This window comes from Colletotrichum gloeosporioides (assembly GCF_011800055.1).
Source record: "Colletotrichum gloeosporioides strain Lc1 chromosome Unknown consensus_50, whole genome shotgun sequence".
Lineage (NCBI taxonomy): Eukaryota > Fungi > Ascomycota > Sordariomycetes > Glomerellales > Glomerellaceae > Colletotrichum > Colletotrichum gloeosporioides.
Genome location: NW_025544695.1, coordinates 493,993 through 515,334, shown reverse-complemented (window position 1 = coordinate 515,334; position 21,342 = coordinate 493,993). Strand labels below are relative to the sequence as shown.

General features: G+C 51.6%; 7 protein-coding genes across 7 annotated transcripts; 5 read left to right on the top strand and 2 right to left on the bottom strand.

The window, feature by feature from the left end:
* Positions 1-270: 270 nt before the first annotated feature.
* On the top strand, positions 271-891 carry GCG54_00000646 (uncharacterized protein; the record flags this gene model as incomplete). Its single annotated transcript, XM_045400781.1, has 1 exon — positions 271-891. One exon carries the CDS (start codon positions 271-273, stop codon positions 889-891), a length of 621 nt encoding a protein of 206 aa, XP_045263454.1.
* A 65-nt stretch (positions 892-956) lies between these two features.
* GCG54_00000645 (uncharacterized protein) lies at positions 957-4,297 on the bottom strand (the record flags this gene model as incomplete). The annotated part of the gene is made up of 3 exons (XM_045400780.1): positions 957-1,400; positions 1,512-3,855; positions 3,912-4,297. 3 exons carry the CDS (start codon positions 4,295-4,297, stop codon positions 957-959), a joined length of 3,174 nt encoding a protein of 1,057 aa, XP_045263453.1.
* A 4,511-nt stretch (positions 4,298-8,808) lies between these two features.
* Positions 8,809-9,935, top strand: GCG54_00000644 (Zinc-type alcohol dehydrogenase-like protein; the record flags this gene model as incomplete). Its single annotated transcript, XM_045400779.1, is given in 2 exon segments — positions 8,809-8,974; positions 8,986-9,935. 2 exon segments carry the CDS (start codon positions 8,809-8,811, stop codon positions 9,933-9,935), a joined length of 1,116 nt encoding a protein of 371 aa, XP_045263452.1.
* A 1,048-nt stretch (positions 9,936-10,983) lies between these two features.
* On the top strand, positions 10,984-12,240 carry GCG54_00000643 (Hemocyanin 2-c chain; the record flags this gene model as incomplete). The annotated part of the gene is made up of 5 exons (XM_045400778.1): positions 10,984-11,075; positions 11,137-11,299; positions 11,359-11,444; positions 11,507-11,864; positions 11,917-12,240. The coding sequence occupies 5 exons, from the start codon at positions 10,984-10,986 to the stop codon at positions 12,238-12,240; spliced, it is 1,023 nt and encodes a 340-aa protein (XP_045263451.1).
* A 509-nt stretch (positions 12,241-12,749) lies between these two features.
* On the bottom strand, positions 12,750-13,350 carry GCG54_00000642 (uncharacterized protein; the record flags this gene model as incomplete). Its single annotated transcript, XM_045400777.1, has 2 exons — positions 12,750-13,175; positions 13,240-13,350. The coding sequence occupies 2 exons, from the start codon at positions 13,348-13,350 to the stop codon at positions 12,750-12,752; spliced, it is 537 nt and encodes a 178-aa protein (XP_045263450.1).
* Positions 13,351-14,869: 1,519 nt separating this feature from the next.
* Positions 14,870-15,801, top strand: GCG54_00000641 (uncharacterized protein; the record flags this gene model as incomplete). Its single annotated transcript, XM_045400776.1, has 2 exons — positions 14,870-15,269; positions 15,329-15,801. 2 exons carry the CDS (start codon positions 14,870-14,872, stop codon positions 15,799-15,801), a joined length of 873 nt encoding a protein of 290 aa, XP_045263449.1.
* A 632-nt stretch (positions 15,802-16,433) lies between these two features.
* GCG54_00000640 (ATP-dependent DNA helicase PIF1) lies at positions 16,434-21,266 on the top strand (the record flags this gene model as incomplete). The annotated part of the gene is made up of 9 exons (XM_045400775.1): positions 16,434-16,680; positions 16,747-16,775; positions 16,825-17,360; positions 17,413-18,036; positions 18,094-18,415; positions 18,497-18,692; positions 18,763-19,165; positions 20,104-20,991; positions 21,050-21,266. The coding sequence occupies 9 exons, from the start codon at positions 16,434-16,436 to the stop codon at positions 21,264-21,266; spliced, it is 3,462 nt and encodes a 1,153-aa protein (XP_045263448.1).
* Positions 21,267-21,342: the final 76 nt, after the last annotated feature.

Sequence of the window (21,342 nt, the reverse complement as noted above, 5' to 3'; positions counted from 1 at the left end):
TTCTTAGTAGCAAAATAATTGTTTAGGTGGGCTAGTAGCTAAAAGTTTATTACTTAGTGGGTAGGCTGCTAGTGCTAGCCCCTACGGCCTGTCTACGCCTCCTCTTATGGCGCGAGAGGGTGGGCACTACTCTAGGGGGGGTGTGTTTTAAGAGGCCCCTACCACAATGCTCAAAGCCATCTGACTATTTTCCTGAAATCTTTGATGCCTCAACCACTGGAGCCAGAGTCGGAGTGGTGGATAGGTCGATGGCCCGCCTCAGATGCACGCATGGCATACCCGGACTACCCCGAGGATGTCCCGCCCATCCTCCGCATGGACGCCTTTCGCCGGCTGTACTGGCCAGTGTATGAAGACATCTCGGAGATCCAAGTCTTCGACGACCCAGAAGAGGACGAGCAGGACTCGCCCAAACGCCCTTTCTTCGGACATCCCTTGGCCGAAGAACCCGTCACCAACTACGGCCTGACCGAGCTCCTGATCAGAATCGGCATGCAAGAGGGCAAAGAATGTCACACCCTTGACAATGAAGAATACAAGGACCCTAAGATGGTGGTCAAACGGGACGACGGCGGGGCGATCACGTTCAAGGATTTCGTGACACAGATACATCCGTTTCTTAATGAACACAAGGAGGAGACTCTACAACTTTGGGAGGAGCTTCTGGAGAGAGTAGATGAAGGCGACGTCATCCTCTTCGAGTGCTGTTTAACCGGATATCCCCAAGATTTGGAAAGTCTAGAGGAGACACTGCCGGTGACCATAGAGCTTAAGAAAAGCACCCAGAAGTATGATGAGCGGTATTACCGGTGGAAGGCTGCCAAGGCTGCAAGGCGGCAGAAGGAAACCGTTCAAGAAGGGGGACACACTGCAGAGGGGCGAGAATTGTGAAGAAAAAGCGCGCATTCTCATTTGATTCTTATCTGTAAAGGTTGACGTAAGAAAGGCGTATCATACTATTCGACCTCTTCAACTTTGACCTCTGTCTCCAGCACCTCCCAGAACTCAGGGCGAAGTTGTATGAGGTCTGCAGGAGTCATGCCCTTTTCATTCTGCAACTCTTGGTTGGCACCGGCATCGATGAGCGCAGCCACGAGACTTCGTTTACGCTGCACCACCGCTATATGTAGACATGAGTCACCGTGATCATCCTGCGTGTTAACGTCCACTCCAGCTGCTATCAACCACTTCGCTGCCACCAAACACGTCGGTTTGTTTCGATACGCGCAGCACATCAGGGGTGTGGTGCCATCTGCGGCCTGGACATTGAGATCCGCTCCGCTGGACTTGAAACACTCTAGAATCTCTTTGACGCCTGCGTTATGTTGCTCCTCATGCATGAAGACGTACGTCCTGTGCTCTGAGACGGCAAGCCGACCTCTGGCGTCGCCCCATCCTTCCTAAGTAAGAATGGACATGTTAGCTCTGAAAAGACGCAAGTATTGAAATCTTTGCGGTCGCTAATGCAGGCCAGTCTTAAGATACAACTTATGTCACGCTTGCAAACTTACATAGATGCTATAGTTTCCGTGCGGGAAGTTCGCGGTTGATACGTTTCGGTTGCCAGAGCTTTGGCTGAAAATGTTTCCTTTCCGCGAGTTTGAGTACCGATCGTTTGCTCTATATTCATCAATAGAGGCAAGGATTTCCGAGTCGCCTACTATGTAGTGTAGTGGTTTGAATCCCCAATAATTTGCAATAGCAGGGTTCGCACTCCAATGCAGTAGGAGGCGAGTGTGCCTGGCGCAGCTCCTGAGAACTGCGATATGCAGCGGCAAAATGCCGTATTCGTCTCCTCGGTCTACGTCTGAACCTGCTTCGAGCAACTGTTTCATGACTGAATCAGTGCTGGGGTGACAGAAGCGACCGCTGTGGGCGCCGTGCTTGAGATCAAATGCGGCTGCCAAGTACAGTGGAGTACGACCACAGAAATCCTGAGCTGAAGCTTGGGCTCCTGCTGCTAACAATAATCGTACGGACTCCGCATGGTCCATATATATCGCCTTATGCAGCGGCGTATGGCCTTGGTTATTTCGTATATTGGGGTCCGATTTGTAGTCAAGAAGAGCTTGTACAGAAGATACTGGTCTTCGTCCCGCAGCGATATGAAGAGGGGTTTCTCCAGCCGAGTTCGTTGAAGACGCTGACCACTTTCGTGGTAGGCGTCTCTGCTTCTCGAGCAGGACGCGAACCACTTCATCGTTTTCCCAAAATGCGGCAATGTGCAGCGGTGTCATTCCTTGGGTATATCCTCGAATACTTTTGTAAAGGCCCAGGGGCTTGTCAAGAACATGCCTCACAATAGGCAAGACGCCAAAATGTGATGCGTTGTGAATAGAACTGCGCCAGTCGACCATATCTTCTGCGGCATCCATCAATGGTACTAAGAAGAATAAGAACCTTGGCACCAGTGACGAAAACTCGCTGCCACTGTCTTTGGCATGATGCTTGAAACAGTCTACTGCATACTTTCCCGTGAAACTCCTGTCTCGGGTGGTTCGGAAATTCTCCGGGTAGTGGGATTCCAATATGCCTAGACAAAGGCTTGCGAGCTGCAGATGCGCCTTGTTATGTTGAAAATAAAACGCCTCCAGGCCGCGGTCGCCGTACTTTGATGAGCGGAAGAGGTAGTCTTTAACCGACTGGTGCAGCAATCGTATGACCTTCTTCTCACTCCTCGGCTTACACACAAGGACCAGAAGGCTGCTGCATTGAGCGACGACTGATTCCATTACCTCGGAGGCCGTTAATTGACCAACAGGCTGAATGCCCAGTAGGGTTTCCGCGTCTTCGATGCTCAGGGGACGGTAAGCCGTCGTGATCACAGTGAGAAGGCGGGACACAGATCCAGCGCATGCATGGTCTATGCTCCTCAGAATCCGGCTGTAGATGCCATCTAGACCAGAAGGCAGGCTGCTGAGGCAGGTTTCGACTTCGGCCAATGGCCTCTTTTCGAGCTCCTGCGCCGCGAGCTTAACCCAGAGGAATGTCCCTTCTGATCTCTGTATGAAGGTATCATGAATGACTTGTTGAAGTGCTGGCGGATAGCCACCATCGTCTGACAGTTGCTGCACTCGTTGTTGGATGAAGGCCTTGAGATCTGCCTTTATCTCCTTTTGCAAGTCGGTGTCAAGACGGAGGCGCAAATAATTAGAGAGTGACCTCGTGAGTGGCTGATTCAGGGGTCGGCTGAGAACTAGTGGCTTGAATTTGGACGTGCTCACACCCAGAAGACAGTTGACTAAATCGCTGGATGTGCTATCGCATTCGTCCAGGCCATCAATGACACAAAAGACGCACCCAGCATCCAAGTCTTCAACCATGTTGTTGAAAATTCGACAGAGGATCTCCATTCGCAAATCAAACATCCGCAAATAAAAAAGGGGATTCGCGTCAACTAGACGCACGTCAGATAGCCCATGTTTCATCAGGCTGGGCTTCATGCTACCAAGTTGCCAAATAAGACCTCGGAGTATTCCCAGGGCATCGTTTCTTGAGTCGTTTTGATTGTCGCAAAAGTAGTAGATAACATTCTCTGCCTCCGACCTTGCGGCCTTGAGCTCAAGCTGTTCGGTCAAGAAAATTGACATCATGGTTTTGCCCGTCCCTGGGCCACCCGTGATCCACAGTCCTGGACATGGGGTATTCATCCATGCGTTGTAGGCATCCGTTTCGAGCACCCACATGCAAGTTCCGTCGGCTCTTTCCCCTTTGGCAGAGATGAGAGAGGATCTGTCATCACGTGGGTCGGTGATGAAGATTTCGTCACGAAGGAAATTTACATCGGCGGGGCTGAAGGCAGCAAAGCGTCTCCGGGCTCCTGTGGCAGCTACGCCCATTTGATACTCAGCATCCCTGCGGAAAGGTCAGTCACTTAGGTATTCAAGAGAGATGCATGGGACGATACATACGAAGTGGCAGTCGCTATGTGTAACTCCAACGCCGCCCTCTCCCTCTGGAGCCTATTGAAGAGACGCACAGACTCTTCTTCTATATCTTCTCGGACAAGAGACTTCCATGGCTGTCTGAAGCGCTGATTCTTCCTGAAGGAATTGGCCTCCTCTAGAAGGACTTTGATATCTGAGACGTTGTCGGCACACTGTTTCAGACTGGCCTCGGTGTCACGGTCGCGCCCGAGAACGGGATCGAGTTCAATTCGGTCGCATATCTTGGTGACGTCTTTCAGCTCACTCAGGCGCTCCCAAACAAACCCTTCCCCACAGTATGGTCTGAGCTGGGCCAAGAGTAGCTCTCCGGCACTTTGCGCTGCCTCAATTGCAGCGCGAAGAGCTTCCATGATCGACAATGACAAGACGTGGTTCCCGCGGGAGATCATATAAGAGAAATCGGGACCTTTGTGATCCTAGAGGCAAGCCCTAGGCTAAAGGCGTCAAGGAGACTTCCAGATGGCCCGGAGATGTATCATGAAGAAAGAAAGGAATGCCGTCGCGGCAGCCTGATCGAATTTTGTTAAATCACCACAGCACAGTACTTTTATTGCCCCAATGAGAGCGTGTACTGAAGATGGGACCCAATCAACTGCATATTGTACCGTCAGCGCAGTTGCTATTGGTTGATTGTACGAGCAAACATTCAATGTTACACAAAGACCCGTATGTGCATGTTGTCGGAACCAATTTCGCTACTCAGGCTACACGTACGGCTGCTAACGTCGAGGCCGATCACTCTGTCGTGAAACTCAGAAAATGCATAATAATTGTCTCAATGGAAACTTCCTCTGGATGTTTTATCCTGATGATATGGCGTTCCTCTATGCAGCGCGAGTCAACTTCCAAAGCCAGCTACTGAGCTCTTGAATAAAACCAAGCTACAAATGCTCAGACGTACCAAGCTAGCCCTTTTCTTCTTGAGCGATGGCAACTATCCTTGTTCCACATGTGGTAGTCCCATGTGTCTTTATTACCCTCGTAAGAGCTTGGATCCAGAGATTTGAGCCACAGTGGCAAGTCCTCAACCTTGGGCGTCAGCCACGCCTCCGACTTTCCCTTCGCATCTTGGACCACTTCCATATCTGAGACAACTCTTGTGCCCGATAGCATCACCTTCTTTCCTTCCAACGTCCAACGATAGATCGCCACGCACTTGACGCAGCTCGCAGTGTGTTGACTATCAAGTTCACAGCCTGCCATGAACTTTCCCGCAAGATTGTCAAAATTGCCGCGGCATATGCAGCACCTATCTGCCATGGGCGGTGAATGTTCCGGGCATGCATTTGAAGCCGCGATTGTCCGAAAGCAAAGACAGCGGTTGGTATCGAATGGACGCAACAGAAAGCTGTCTTCGAAATCCGTATGTGGACATAGGTAATCGTTATGTGGCTGTAATTGGGATAGACCCTGTTTCAAGAGGTCCTTGGTGACAACTTGGTCCGATTTCAAAGTACAGACCGTTAGCTTCCAGGTCGCCATGACTCTATTTTTTTGGCGTTCGCAGAAGTCTTGGTGGCACATCGCCGACATTTACAAGTGACTTCTTGCAATCTGTACATTCGAATGTTGTGTTTTCTCCGTTCTGCCGCCTCTTGTGGTTGATGGGTTCCGAGAGAGACAGGAATTTGTGGCGACAAAGCCTGAATTTTCCCTCCCAAGCAATGCACACAGGGCGTGGCGATGTATACTGAGTATTCGAAAATAATGTGCATCGATGGTTGATCTTGCAGCCGGTGCAGGGTGTCGGGTGCGGGTAGCCGTTCCCCCCATAAGGTCGGAAATGTGCACTGGGAAGACACTCGCGGCAGACATCAAGGTGAAGAAGATCCTTGATAATACCCTTGTGATGGGCCGAGATAATACTCTGATTGAACTTAACGATAGGCTCATGTGCGCCGGTGAGACTGGCGCTGTCGTGACCATGCGGCTCGACAGTCTGCTGCGCTCGCTGGTATCTCGGGCGGCCAAGATTGTGCTTCCCTGCCTTTTGGGGGCTTGCAGTTGCGAACAGCCGATTATGGCTCGTGAAGATGGATGCAAACCGCGAGGAAACCTGTCGAACGCAGTAAAGCTCGACAGGACCAAGATAACGGACTATGTCGAGGAGTACGTGATCGGAAAGTCGGAAAATCGGGCTGTTCTCCTGGTTCTGGGCGCGCCGAGATAGAAAAGAAGTACAAAATCCCGTGTTGTAAAAGGAAAACTGGTGACTATCTTCAGATTGGTGGCGGTATCTGACGGTCTCTTGCGACAGAATGCTCTCAGTTGACTGCTCCATGACTGTGACGGGTCTAAAAGAAAATGACACGAACTGATCGATATTGAAGTCAATGAAGCGGTTAGAAAACACTTTTCCAGTTTCAAGGGAGAATTTCGTGTCTATATATCAACACCATTTAGATATCGGAGGAACGTGTGGTCGTAGGGGTAGTGATTACCCTGTAGTCGCCATATCGACCACTTTACTTCCTACCACACAGGTCTTTTGTTTACCCTTTTTTTAAAACCCAAAAGCAAAAAGGTATTTCATCAAGGTTTAACTGGATGGCTCGCCTCATTTCACTTAATCTTTCAACCCGTCCTGAGGACAACAAGACATTTTCACGCCCTAGTGGATACATGTAGACAGAGCCGATAATGGACTCAAATCTGGGGACGCTTCAATATTATCACATCGCACAATGAAATCAAGACTCTTTAGACAAGGACTAGACGTGTATACAGGTAGAAATGAATTGCCTAGACGTACTGCTGGTATAGCTTCTGGGGGCTATCAAGTTCAGTTGAAAATTTTGAATGCCTCTTTAGCTTCAGCCTTCTCAACCTCATGCTCTCCAGGATATGCTCGTTCGCATGCAATCATGGCCTCCAAAAAGTAATAGTCGAAGAGCCAGTTTCGTACAAAATTTTCGAATATCTCATAACCCCAGGTTCCCCAGCGTCGGCATGCGCGTTGAATCTGTTTATCGGTCACTCGTCAGCATCTCTTTTGCTGGTCCATCTTTCGCCAGCTGGCTACGGCGATATTTTCTCATCTTGGTAGTTTGGCCGATGACTTGAGCCTCGGAAGAAGTTCATGAAATTTTCCTTTAGTTGCCCCTGGTCGGGGTCAGACTTGTTAACTTGGTGGTTGCAAATGTCAACGGCTTTTTGGTGTGCTAAGTGGCGAGCTTGCCACCTGTACTGTGTTTCTGTCTCACTCAACCAGGCTCCAAAGCGCGTGACGTCCATGTCCTCAAATTATCTTTTCCTGGAATCCTTGACGAATTGTTCATGGGCTTCGAGTGCGATGCCTTGAACCTGAAGCTGTTCGATCTGCGCGTAGGAGGACCAGAAATCCAAGTCGTAAAATAAAGGCTCTAGTTTCTTCTCTAGGCCTTTACTTCTGCGCAGGATGCGGCCGTGTTCTGTTTGAATCCCTTTCAGCGACATTGACAGGAGTTTGGACATGTTCCAAGGAGTTTCCGATGCTGTTGATGGTTGTATTGGTACGTCATCCTCCTTCTGGAGATCCGATGTCTCGGTTCTGAAGCATGTCTGCCAACTGGACACAGATTCGGCATCACAGAGTGAATAACTCAGAGATGGTGACGGGCCACGGTCATCCATTTTTGCTCGTCTTCGTTGAATTTTGTGCTTGTTGAGTGTGTATGTCGTCCGTGATTTCAATGCTTTTGCTGATGGAAACTGTATCTGGGCATGAGAAGCGAGGGGGGATATAACACCGATTGTTCCAGACGGGGAATGTGCCTCCTGGTTCCTGGCAGGCTGCCTTCAGGCCCAATATTTGGTCACATTTGTGGCCAACCTGGATGACTGACCAACTCATTCCCACACTTTACGCTATGACTTGGGAGATGGCAAGGTCCTCAAAGACACCCTTTCGCTTTTCCCCTTTTTTTGTCTTGTTTTTCTTTCTCGCAATGTTCGAAGTCCGGACTGATTGAGAGTTTCAAGCTTTATGTGTGAACGGCTTCCGTGGTTCCATGTCATCTAAATGCACATGCTTTCATTTCCTTGTTATCCAATTTGCTGAAGAAGAAATGTTGACAGGTTTAGGCCTACGTAAGTGATAGAGTGAACATGAACAAGAAAAGCGTTCCGTTTTGGCCGATATTCGGCTGTTCACGCCTATCCTCCTCGCATACTCCTAGGCTGTTGTTATGTGTCTATCACTGCACATCAGGGAGATCCAACCTGCTGTTTTATACACAGGGACTTGAGATATCCGATACCCCCAGAGAGCCATATGGCACTGGGCGACTGGGTCTTGAATGCTTCATTACGTAGATCCCTCCACTTCGTGGACCCAAAAAACCAAGTGTTGGAGACCCTAACCCCACCATCAGGACCCATGACTTGGAGACTTGGAGTCTACAATTGCGAGTTGGAGACGTGCAAGAAGACACGTTTCGGACCGCAGATACAAACTCCACATGACATATAACATAATGCTCATCCAATTGACTCGCTGCTTGGCGCAGACGTCCTCTTGATGAATGAGGTACCTGACAAATTGATCGTGAGCCCAATGACACCCCCAGTCCCACGGCTAAAGCAAGCTTTATGCCAAGGGCTTTTGGAACAATTTTGAGAACAAACAAGAAAACTTTGGTGGCGGCAACGCATGTTATTGTTGGATAACGCCCACCTCAGACGTCATCTGACAAATTAGTTTCATCATCGCTGCACGTAGAATGTGCTGTGAGGGTTGTAGTATGACTGCAGGGAATGCCTCTGGTTATGAAAGGGTCCTCTTCGTCGATTGACTATAATACGAATCGTTGAGCAAAGGAACTCTCACTCTTTGCCTCACCACACTTCCTCTCAGGATCAACCATCAAGCTCCATTTACAACATGACGCTGCCCGAACATACTTCAGGATGGATAATTCAGGGCACCGCACCTAACGATGGCTCGGCAGCTCTTGTCTGGAAACACAATCTGGACTTACCGAAGCTCTCCGAGCATGATGTTCTCGTTCAATTCCACGCGTGGTCTCTGAACTACCCTGAGATTGCAAGTGAGTTCTAGCCCTGTCAAGCCGCGTGACCAATCACATCCATAAGCTGACTGCCGTTCAAGTCGCCACTGGAATTTACCCCTGGAAACAAGACGACCCAACTGGCATTCCGGGTTCTGATGCAGCAGGAGAAGTCGTCTATGTGGGCAGCGGTGTCAAGAACCTTACTGTTGGGGATCGTGTCTTCCCCATCTACTACCCAAACTTCGACTTTGGATCAGCCCCCACTGTAGAGACCGGGCGAGGAGTCTGTGGTCTGGATGCCCCGGGCGTCTTCTGCGAGTACGCTATTTTTGATCAACGCGCTTTGTCAAAGATGCCGAAGAACCTTTCGTACAAGGAAGCAGCAACTTTTCCGTGTTCGGCGCTGGCTGCGTGGAACGCGTTGTACGGGTACAACCCGATCAGGCCTGGATCCTGGGTTCTCGTGCAAGGCACAGGTGGCGTGTCGATGTTCGCCATTCAATTCGCCGTTGCTGCCGGGGCCTCGGTGATTGCCACGACGTCCTCAGAAGCGAAGGCGACGCTCCTTCGCAAAATGGGAGTCAAGCACATCATTAACTACAAAGAAGATCAGGAGTGGGGGGAGACGGCCCGCAAACTCACTCCTGGAGGCCTTGGTTGTGACCACGTCATTGAAGTCGGCGGGCCTGCGACAATCCGTCAGTCTTTCCAGTGCGTTGCCCGTGGCGGTGTCATAAATGTTATCGGGTTCCTTGCTGGACAGACTCAGGGGCCGGAGGATCCGACATTCCTCGAACCCTTGGTTCGGGCTTGTGTGGTCCGCGGCGTAGAAGTTGGAAGCCGACAGCAGCTTGAAGACATGATCAAGGCCATTGAGTGTCAGGATGTCAAGCCTGTGCTGGACAGCGTCGAGTTTTCACTGAAAGAGCTTAAGCGGGTATATGAGCGAGTTTGGAAGAGGGAGCACTTTGGAAAAGCTGTGATCACTGGTATTTGAGAAACTCGATGACTTAATACCTAGATTACGGGTGCTCATTTAGTCCCATCTTTATGACTTGATGCATTCCTTTTAGACAACAGAATTTATCGTCAACCTCCCATGGGCAATGCGCACCCTTCACTTAACCATCGAGTGTTCGAGGGGCAAACAGGAGTTGACTAGGTTCTGTGCTCTGTCGCGTCTCCACCATCCAGCTTGGCGTCGGATAATCCGGTGAAGACACCACCGCCCAGGGGTTTTCCGGGAGTATTGCTAGGGCACCCTTTCTCTGAAGACCTGGAAAGACTTGAACAGTTTTTTCCCTGTCATTGAGAAGCAGAAGTGGTGTTTGCAGAGGCTCCCGCTTTATGTAAGCTAGCGCAGCTTGACTTTGAACGTACGAAAAATGTGAGATCAACCGTAAGTTTTGACTGTCTTCTGACAATCCGAAGAGACGACATTGAATAGATCTGAAAAGCATGCGGCGTCAATGGCTGGTCTTCTGGAATCGCACGGTTATCATCAACTTGATGCACACGACAGTGTGGCATCGCTGCAGCGCAGCTTTCGAAGTGGGCCATGCTTGTTTAATGGTAATATTAATTGAGCTTCACAAAAGAGAGGTCTGGGTCTGAAGCATGTCGCCAAGACCGTGTTAATCAAGGTACACCGGGGGCAGCCAATGAAGTGCTCGGAGTGCTGGGTTTACTTGACTAAATTTGCGTGAAAGGGCAAGATTCGGAAACCTTAATTATCTGTAGCTCATTAGTCCAAAGTGCCAAGTCTCGGAGCTGTACCTGTTTGTAGCGCTTTCAATTATTCAAGGGGGCACTTCTAGGCCTAATTCTTCGGGGTTGTTCACGATGGCGCCACGAAGGACTGAGTACAAAACAGACTCAAACGGCAGTCAAAATAGTGCGCCCATAGGCGGCAAACTGTGAAAAAAAGGTTAGAGGACAGAAGGCTTCTTCATTGCTGGCGATTCTTGCGCTCATTCTCACCTGTCGGTCTATTGATTATCAGAGTCCCTGTCGTTTCCAGACACAGAGGACCAGACTTCACGATCATGGCGAAGCTACTAGCAACTTTGTCAATATTCCTTGCGGTGTTGCAGGCTGCCGCGGCAGCCTGCACTCAGCCAAGCGTGCGTAAGCCTTGGTAAGTTATCATGGATCCATTTTTGCGCCGTGGTCAATGAGCTGACTAGCGACTTGCGTAGGACATCACTGACTGAAGATGAGAGAGCGTCTTACATTAATTCGACGTTATGTCTCATGGACCCGGCCCAGGCTCCGGCACAGGTGGGAAGCTGGGGGGCCAAAAGCCGGTGGGAAGAGCTACTTGTTGCGCATATTGCCCAAGTCAGATACATCCACACAGTTGTAAGTGGGTCAAAATGAGTTGCATGAGGGAGTCGCACTGATGACGGCTTCTTACACAGGGCGCATTGTTTCCATGGCATCGCTGGTACACTAAGATCCATGAAGATTTGCTTCGAAACGAATGCGGCTACACCGGCCCCTACCCGTAAGGATCTTGCTCCTGGCATCCTCGGATATACGAACTGCCCTGCTGACATCAACTCGTAGTTATTGGGACGAGCAAGCAGATCAGGCCATCAACCCTATTCAGAATGCGAGCGTCTGGGACCGTCCTGCGTCAAACACTTCAGCCGTCGCCGGCTTTGGCACTGGACGGACCGACCAGGACAACTGCATTCTCGATGGTGCCTTTGCGGGATACCGACTCGAAATTTCAACGCAACTGACGCGCAATGAGACCGGAAGCTGCCTCACTCGCGGTCTGAACCAGACTGCCTTCGATACCGTATCACAGAAGAATGTCGTAGAGCCATGCATGGCAGTGGAGTCTGACGACTATGCCGAGATGATGAATTGCTTGGGAAACACGCCGCATAGCGGTGGGCACCTCGGTGTGGGCGGTATTGTAAGTTGACGCTTTCAGACAACAGCAGATGTCTTAGTTAACCAAGCTCTAGATGAGAGACCACGCCAGATCCCCGGCCGACCCAATCTTTTGGCTGCATCACACAAACTTCGACCGCTTGTGGTGGAACTGGCAAGCAGCCAATTTGACGTCCCGTCTGTATGCTATGGGTGGTCCGAATGTGGCAAACGGTCAAATCTTTATTGATGCTCAGCCCGCCATCCTCCCTATCGAGGCTTTCGTGCCGTACTTTGGAGACGGTGGCAACATTACGACATTGGATCACGTCATGTGGATGCCTGGTCTGGCTGAGAACATCACAATAAGAGATGCAATGGATATCAGGAACGATCTCATGTGTTTTGAGTACGTCTAGATGATGCACGCAAGGAAGTACTGTATGGTAGTACAGTTTCAATGGTAATGAGAAGAATTTGAAGGGCTTAAATAATGTCCGATTTTCATTCATTCTTCTTATGATATGAGAGAGAGGCTAGGCTAACCCATTTGTGTCATCATTGTCCAATCCGACCCAGGCCCGCATGCACGCAGCCATTGCGCTACTTCCTCCCGCCGAGTCTTCCATGAACATCATGTTCTGTCTTTCAATGGAACTGGCCTTCGGAATTGTGCACTCATAGTACGAGTCGTCCTCGGGTTATTATGTTAAAGGTGTAAAGAGGTTCGTGCGTTGCTTGCATTTAACGGTTTTCACAATCTACTTGCGCACTGTAAGAAATCCGGATTCTTATTTTAAGCAGAGCACTTTTATCTATCCCAGTCTATAAGCCGAAACAAAACCAAAACCAAATCTATCAGCAATCAATGAAGCGGTACTAAGTCTAGTGTGAACACCCCGTCGAGTATCCAAAGTCAAGTATGCGTCTAGGCAGAGGCCTTTCCCTTTCCCTTGCCCTTGTCCTTGCCCTTACCCTTTCCCTTGTCCTCGGCCTTGGGCTTGAGAGCGCAGTTGTGGGGGTTGCCGCTGCCGTCAGCCTTCTCCTTGGCGCCGATGCCGCAGAACTGGAGGTTCTTGTTGTAGAAGACGCGAATGGGACCGGGAGAGTTGCCGCCCTTCTTGGCGTTGTAGTTGTAGGCCTTGCCGCCAGGCAGGACGGGGAGTTCCCAGACTTCACTGGAGCAGCCTGAAGCGAAATTCATGACGTTGCCCAGGTTGCCAAAGGGCTTGGGGTAGCCGCTGGAGCCCTTGGTGGTCTTGGCGGCGGCGACGTCGCGCATGGCGTCGGCGAGCTTGATCTCGCCGTACAAGGCGCCGCTGTTGCTGGAGCCGGCCTTGCAGACATAGACGTCCTGGAGTGGCGAGGTTAGCAATCTCAGGGATGAATGATGGGCGAAGGCGCTGGGTTCAACTTACATCGCCGGCACGGATCTCGATGATGCCTTCTCCGTTATCAGAGAAGGACACCGGGGAGGCAACAGCCACGGAAGCGGCGAGGAGAGTAAGAAGCTGAGTGAAAGAAACCATTTTGACTGTTGGAAGGAGTGTTGGTGCCGTTGGAGACGAAAGAGTGTGGTGATATTGTCGTTAGAGAGTGTATTGAGTGAAGAAAAGGAGTGTGAAGGAGCTGTCTGAGTTGTGAGTGAATGATGAGCTGGGTGGGTGCACTAAACGAGTGACTTGGAGGCCTATTTATCTTCTTCGATGATACCTTCGTGATGCCAGAGACCGCCAGTACATCTCCTCATGCCATGCCAAGCCACATAGCTGAGCTCTGGTCTTGGTTCACAGCCCATGTTGAGTCCATTGTCAAACTATTTTCAGATGAAACTACCCTTGTAAGTCGATGTGAAAGAAGTTCAAGTGCTAGCATAAATCAGCGGGCATTACTCCTGGGCCTTGGCACGAACTGGTGGGCCTGTCGGGCAGAATATTCCATTAGGTTGTGTCACATCGCTATCGTTTTGTTTTCTCGCCGTGTTAACCGTACACATTCGGGGAAGCACAAAAGTTGTCTGATTTGTATGCGTATTTTGCCCCGAAATCGAGCGCAGCGTTTCACAGTTCGGACAATTTCATGCTCTATTTAGTCCCTGCATTCACACGATTCGCTGAACAGTGGACAGGCAGTTCGATTCCAGACATCTCTTGACGAGGAGTGTTTGTATTCCATACGACTGGAGTAATTAAGTGAGCAGACTGGAGACAGAGTTGACGAGATGCAACGCAATGATCCTCAATGGTGACATTTATGTTGAACGCTGATCGGTTCCTCCGTAGTTCTCCACAAACCCACTTGAATTGAGCGACGGGCAAATTCTCGCGAACCCCTCTCTCGGGCCGCTCCCATTATTCCAGGACAATGTCGTGGTGTCCTTCGCCAATCATGTAAGTGCGTTTCAGAAAGATGGCCCGCCACGGATCGCGGCAGCGGCTCCGGGTGAAAGCTGAGCTCTTAAGGTTTGGCGCCAAGTCTGTCAAAGGTCCCCAGTATTTGAACATTTGGACGATGTCGTGGGCCTGAAAAGCGGCTGTGCGATGCCCCGGACGTATCTACCGGTCAGACCGACGAATGAGAGCCGAAACCTTAAATTGAGGCTGAGAGGTTGTCGAGCGCTGTTTCTTGGGGGCTGATGAATGATCCGCATCATCCGAAGTCAAATGCCAGAAAACGTGATCCCTGCTCGATTTCATATTGACGGCCTGGGGCTCGAGGCCTCGTCCGATCTCGCTATATTTCTCGTTGACTGGCCGTTTCCCTGTTGTCTCGATGTTTCTGGGCTGGCGCTTTCGAGATGTGAGAATGTCATTGACTCACTCGGCGTATCTTGCTCATCACGACTAGTGGCCTGAGCCAAGGCCCCCAAATGGAGCCGCCTGGTATTAATAGATGCTGACTTTACTGATCACTTCCTCGGCGACAAATACCCTCTTCAGCACATATTTCAAACGTCTTTGACATCAGGAACTATCATCGCTATTTTTCAGTTCTTTTCATCTAAGCAAGCAGCTGAACTTTCCGATCTTTCAACCCTGAGACGTGACAATGTCGCCAGTGAAACTACAGCTGGAAGACCCTGGTGCCCCCGACTACGCCAGTGAGGTCATCGACATCCTCAATCCTGCTATTGCCTCTGACGACCCCTCATCCAAAAATGAGGCCGCGGCGGCGATCGACGCACTCTGCAAGCGGGAATGCAATACAGCTGGCTCAGCAGGCGGGTTCCTATGGTGGTTCTGGGATCTGATCCACGATCTCTCACGCCAGATTCCCTATGACAGCGAAGAGCAAGACCGATTGGCGGCAGTGATCAGGAGTCTCACTGATCTGCCGCCCAGGAAGGTCAATTTAGGCGAAGAATGGGGCAGTGGTGATGCGAGTACTGTTGAACTGTGGACTAATCTACCCATGTTTGGCAACACATTCCGCGAAAAGCTTGATGATGGTATGCGACACTATCGATCAATATTAAGTGCCAGTTTGCTGACGGTGGCCACTCCATAGATGACTCTGCAGCATCCTCGGAAGATCTCAAGATGAGTAGACGCATCAATCTCGATGTTTACGCAGCACGGATTGCAGGGCTTTGCCATCTGCCCTTCGAAGTCTACGCCATCTGGGCTTTGGCGGATTCATTGGAGGACACAACCGCCGATAATACAGGCCCTGCTCTAGAAAATCAGGTAGAAGGGAAAGCTAGAGCTCACAAACTCATAAGTGCTGCGGTTTGGATGATTCATGTCGGACACCTCCTGTACGGACGGGATGAGCAGATCTCCGGGGCTACTGCAGGGACTTTATGGAAGCAAGGGCGGATGCTCAAGGGAACGGATGGGTTGAGCCCCGAGCGGTGGCAGCTATGGAAAGGGAGGTTTGCAGTCTTTAGAGATGCTGACGGTGTGGACGCGGAGTCTCGCCGTGTCGCTCGAGAGGCGCACGCTGTGATGGAGAAACTCGAGAACAAGTCCCCGCAATAGCTCATAGCCGGATCCATTCAATATTCCCAAGGCATAAACAGAGCTTAGACCAACTTGACCTGCAGGCAGGTAGAGTGGGTGAGTGGCTTGAAGCTCAGCAAGAGCTGGTCTTGGTGACCGGAAAGACCATCTGTGAATCTTTCTGAGTGAGGCTCGCGTACAATTAAATTCATCAAGATGTTGAATCGCGATTGCCATAAGGAGCGGTAAAGAACCGAAAATGGCTGGCGTTAAAGTCACCGAGCATCTGGCAATTCGTTTGAGGTTACTTTCGAAGGACTGCCAGCAGCTTGGGATTGGGTGTACCACGATCAAAAAGAAGAAGAATCGAGGTAATCAGAGCACCGACTGCTGCCATTTGGACTCGAACAATCCCCAGAGACCCGGCCTACCCATTGTTCCATTGTTGATGAGACGGCCAAGAATGACAAATGCCTCCGAAAATGGGCAACCTAGAAAAAGCACATGTTATGGGGGAGATGGTTTGGAGAAGCCCACGGGCCAATACGAGAGCAGAGTTTGCTTACATAATACGTGATGTGGAGTCAGTGAAACCTTCTGTCGCGGCCCCCTTTATCGCGTTCTCATGGTGAGATTCGACGACGACCATCGCACCGCCTACACTCACAGCCATGGCCAAGTTTAAGCCGGCCCGGGATGCGCTGGTCGGAAACCCGCGCCCTGCATCCCAGCAGGCGAGGCAGGCCGCGATGAACTACATCAACGACGAGCGCAGTCCCGTTGTGCTCGATAATGGGTACGCCCCCAAATACTACGTGGTCTACAACCTGCGAGGGCCCGATGCGTACGGAAGGAACTACGGCATCTTTACGAACTGGAACAATGCCAAGGTCCAGACTGAAGGCTGCAAAAACAAAAGTACGTGCAGGGACTGGCTGTGTGGTCCGTCAGCCCCACCATGCTAACACGCGGTAATAAACCCAGACACTACTGCATCGACTTTCGACCAGGCTGTGAGTGAATACCTCCATATTCGTGAGCTAGGAGACTTACACACATTAGATGAATCTTCTGGTAGAGGGGCTCGCCCTCGAGATCGACGATGGCTCCTTGTTGAATTATCCCTTGGCACATCCAAGTCAGCCTACCGTGCCCGCTCCTGCGCCGCCTGCCCCGGTCAAGCGGCCCCGGGAGGAGGAGGACGAACCCGACCCCTTTTTTGTTGACGTTCGTCCACATAAAATCATCAGACACGAGGACAATCACCAGTCTGGTACACCTCAGTCACCAATCATGGTGGAGGATGATTCCGATCAAGAAGTCACCAAAGAGGGGCGGGATTTTGATGACGAGGGAGAAGCAATGAGGGAGGCGGAGGGGTTTGATGACGAGGAAGAAGCAATGAGGGAAGCTGAGGGGTTTATACCTCTCAGTGGCTACTCCAGTCAAACGAACGAGTATATCAAACGTGAAAATGATCGCCGGGTAGGCGGGGAAGACCCGCCAGTTGTAGAGGAGGCCCCAGAGCTTCCCCTCTGTCCTGAACAGCAGCACGCCCTGGATCTGGCCATGCAGGGCCACAATCTCTTCATCACTGGGTAGGTCCATCACTAAGGATCAGTAAAATCAGGTCGTTACTGACCCTCTCAGATCCGGCGGCTGCGGCAAATCGGTCCTGGTTAAGGCCCTCAACAAGGCCTTCGACGCCCAGGAGAAGACCGTCTACCTTGTTGCGCCCACGGGCCAGGCCGCCACAAACATCAACGGCAGGACAACATATTCCTACGCCGGATGGAGCACCACCGCCCCGGCGGAGACACTCAGGACCCTCATCCAAGAGGCCCGTCGCAGGAGCGTGTGGGAGCGCATCATGAGCACCGGCGTCCTTATCATCGACGAGATCAGCATGGTCGAGAGCGAGTTCTTCAACCGCCTCTCCGACGTCCTCATTGCGCTCCGACGGGAAGCGTTCCTCCGCAGCTACCCCACTGTCGTCGAAACCCAGACCGCGGAATCGGTGGAGCGACCATTCGGCGGCATCCAGGTCATCGCAGTCGGCGACTTTTGCCAGCTGCCCCCAGTACTGCCGTTCAGCTACTGCACTGAGGAGGTGGCGTATGACCAGTTTGGCGGTACTTCGACGCCGTGTGGGAAGATGGATTTCGACAAGAAAGGCAACCTGCACTTCTGTCCTCGAAACAGGGAGCACCCCAGCTTTCGGGATGCCGAAAAATGGGCTTTCAATTCGCGGACCTGGGAACAGTGCAACTTCCAGTGAGTATCATGATCCGTACAGACAGAGGACGCCGACCTGACATACTCGGCAAATAGATACATCCATCTAACCAAGATCCATCGACAAACCGATGAGCGATTCATCACAATGCTCCAGAACATCCGCCTGGGCCACACAAGTGACGCCGATCTCAACGTTCTGCTGGAACCTCGCCAAGTCAGGGATGGCATAGCCCTGTTCAGCCATAAGCAGAAAGCTAAGGATCACAACAACCGGGAGCTTAACAAGCTTCCCAGCCGGCCAGAGAAACTACTTGCCGTGGACTACCCTAGAGACCTTGGCGACAACAACGACAAGCACCGTTTCGACAAACAATTGACCCTCAAGGCCGGCATGCCGGTTGTGCTGCTGGCTAACGTGAGTTCCCCCCCTTCTCCGCGCCATCGCGCGCCTCGTCCCAAGGTAAGCTAGAGCAAGGCACTAACCGACAGCTGGCAGCTCGACGTCGAGAATGGTCTCTGCAACGGCAGCCAGGGCAAGCTCCTCCGCTTCGTGCGGACGCTGCACGAACACAACAAACCCAAAATGCCCGAAGAGAAGAGTTACAAGGGAGATCACTACGCCTACGAGCTCGCTTGCGCTAGATACGACCAAATGACCGACTACATCAATGGCGCATCAGGCGTCGAGGGTTGTGAGTCCTCCCCATGTCTTGAATTCCCCAGAAAGCTGTAGCCACGAACCGCTGATCCTCATCCCCACAGTCCCCGAAGTCATATTCGCAAACGGCCAACGACGCGTCATCGTGCCCTACTGCAATATGCACGACATCGAAACAGCGATGGAGCAAACCCCCCACGGGTCCAGGAAGGTCCTGACGGGGTACTCGGCGCGCACGCAGATCCCACTTGTCCCGGGCTGGGCCATGACCATCCACAAGAGCCAGAGCCTGTCGCTCGACCGCGTCATCGTCAACCTGGAGGACGTCTGGGACGGAAGGCAGACGTACGTGGCCCTGAGCCGCGCGCGGTCGCTCGGCGGTCTCAAGGTCATCGGGAACAAGGCCAAGATGAGGAGGACGCTGCCGCTGGACCCCGAGGTGAGGAAGTTCATGAGGGAGGTGGAGCGCCGGGCGGCTACGGTGGCTACGGCAGACGAGGCAAGTGGGTAGCTATTTCTTTTGAAAGGATCGGGTGGTGGGAAACGGGTTCTGAAGTGCTGGGGATGAAAGCGGGGGAAGGAGGGTGAAAAGATCACCCATTTTCGAGCTAAGCTGGCTTTTAGGAGGGTTTGGCAAATTCTGTAGGATACCAGCTAAAGAATTAAGGCGAGTGCCTCGGCGGTAACGAGTATGGGAGCATGTCCCTTTCTTTACCTTAATCTGGGCAGGTTTCGTCCCAGAGATGGTGTTGCGGAGTCTAGCGCACATACTTAAAGCCTACACAAATCAACACGGACAAGCAGGAAACGAGACGAGCGTTTCGACTGTCGACGGTGATCGGGGGGAATAGGCAGAACTCAATAGTGCGCACGACTGGCCATACATGTGAAGCTTCCTATGCAGTTGAATACCGTAAATCTTGAAAATAATTCTTAAACGAATGTTATATGCAGCTTCTATGTTATCAGCTTTGATGAATGAAACCCGCTCCGGCGTTTGGTCACGTGCCCAATTTCGTTGCAGACCGGCATCCGGATATTAAATACCCGGATACGATTGCATCTCTATTTGATTGACAGCCTATATCGACACGGCCATAAACATCATTCTGGACCAGCTTCGAACACCAAAAATCGTTCTCGCGCAGGACAATTTCCAATGAGCACCCAGAATAATCAGAGAAAACGGGTCCTGACAGCCTGCTTGGCCTGCCGGGCGAAAAGAACCAAGGTAGAGCAAGTGCCATGAGCGCCATATTCCCCACCACTCTAATGAACATGCTTTCAGTGCGACGGCAACCCTATACAATGCTCAGCATGCAAGTACCGGGAGTCTGATTGTGAATACGTACATGCCCCGAATAATCGCAAGTAAGTCCTTTCCCCGGCTTGGGCGGACCTGGCTTGTTGTTAGGTGGAGGAGGGGCTGATAAGGTCGTGTGCAGACCCCCGAAGAAGGAATTCGTTGCTGCGCTGCAGGCTCGTGTGAAGAGCCTTGAGGCCGAACTCGCCCGAATGCGGGGCTCCGGTGAGGGTGGTGACTTTGCCTCCGTTGCCGATACCGAACCCCGGGAAGCCGGCGACGAAGATGAACGGATGTCGCCGGAGTCCACCACCAGCCATGGCACATCTGGAACATTGTCAGTGGCGATGGAAGAAGTCACTGATATCCTCGGGCGCTTTGCTATTGGGGACGGGGGGGAGCTTTGTTACTTTGGGTCCCGGAGCAATTTGAACCTCTTGAGGAGCGCGACGATCCGATCAACATCGAACAGTGAGATGCAGCGCAGAGGCTACGAGGCGGCCAAGGCCCAGGTGGGACTCGTTGTAGTGTCCCAGGACCTTCAGACGCATCTTCTAGATTTATTTTGGAAGTGGCAGAACTCCTGGCAGTATATTGTTTGCAAAACGCCGTTTCTGCAAGATCTAAGCAGCCACCCCGGCAGCCCCTTCGGGCGATTCTGTTCACCTGCCTTGTTCTACGCCATCTTGGCACTTGCTTCGAGGTATACCGACGATGTACGTGTCAGGACTGATCCGAACGATCCAAACACCGCGGGAGATGCGTTTGCAGCCCAGGCCCGGGTGATGCTTCACTATGAGTGTGAAGCGCCAAACCCAACCACCGTTCAGGCTTTAGCCTTGACGTGCTTGCGCGAGATGGCCGTCGACAAGGAGGCCCTCGGGTGGATGTACTGCGGTATGTGTGTACGCATGGCTATGAACTTGGGGATGCACCTGAACTGTTCGCTGTGCCTCTCGGAGGGAACACTCAGCGCCGAAGAGGCTGAAGTGAGAAACGTGGCATGGTGGGGATGCTACGTGCTTGATAAGTATTTGCTCCCGTTTATTTCTCAGCGATTTAGCTATAACTGGCTGACCTGGAAGTAGGCTCTTCAACATTGGTCTGGGGAGGCCGTCCATGATCCAGGCGCGGGACGTCACAGCTGAGCTGCCGAACACCTGCTGCGTGGAGGAGCTGGAACCATGGCAAGGGACCTCCAGCCTAGTCAATCCCATTTCGACCGCTGCATCTCACAGTATCACGAATGCTATCTATACCTGCAGACTCTTGGGAGCCATGGGCGACATTCTCGACGCTATGTAAGCCTCAAATCTCAACCTAGTACACTTTCTGTAGACATGTGTCAACATCATACGCTAACACACATTTCTATGTAGCT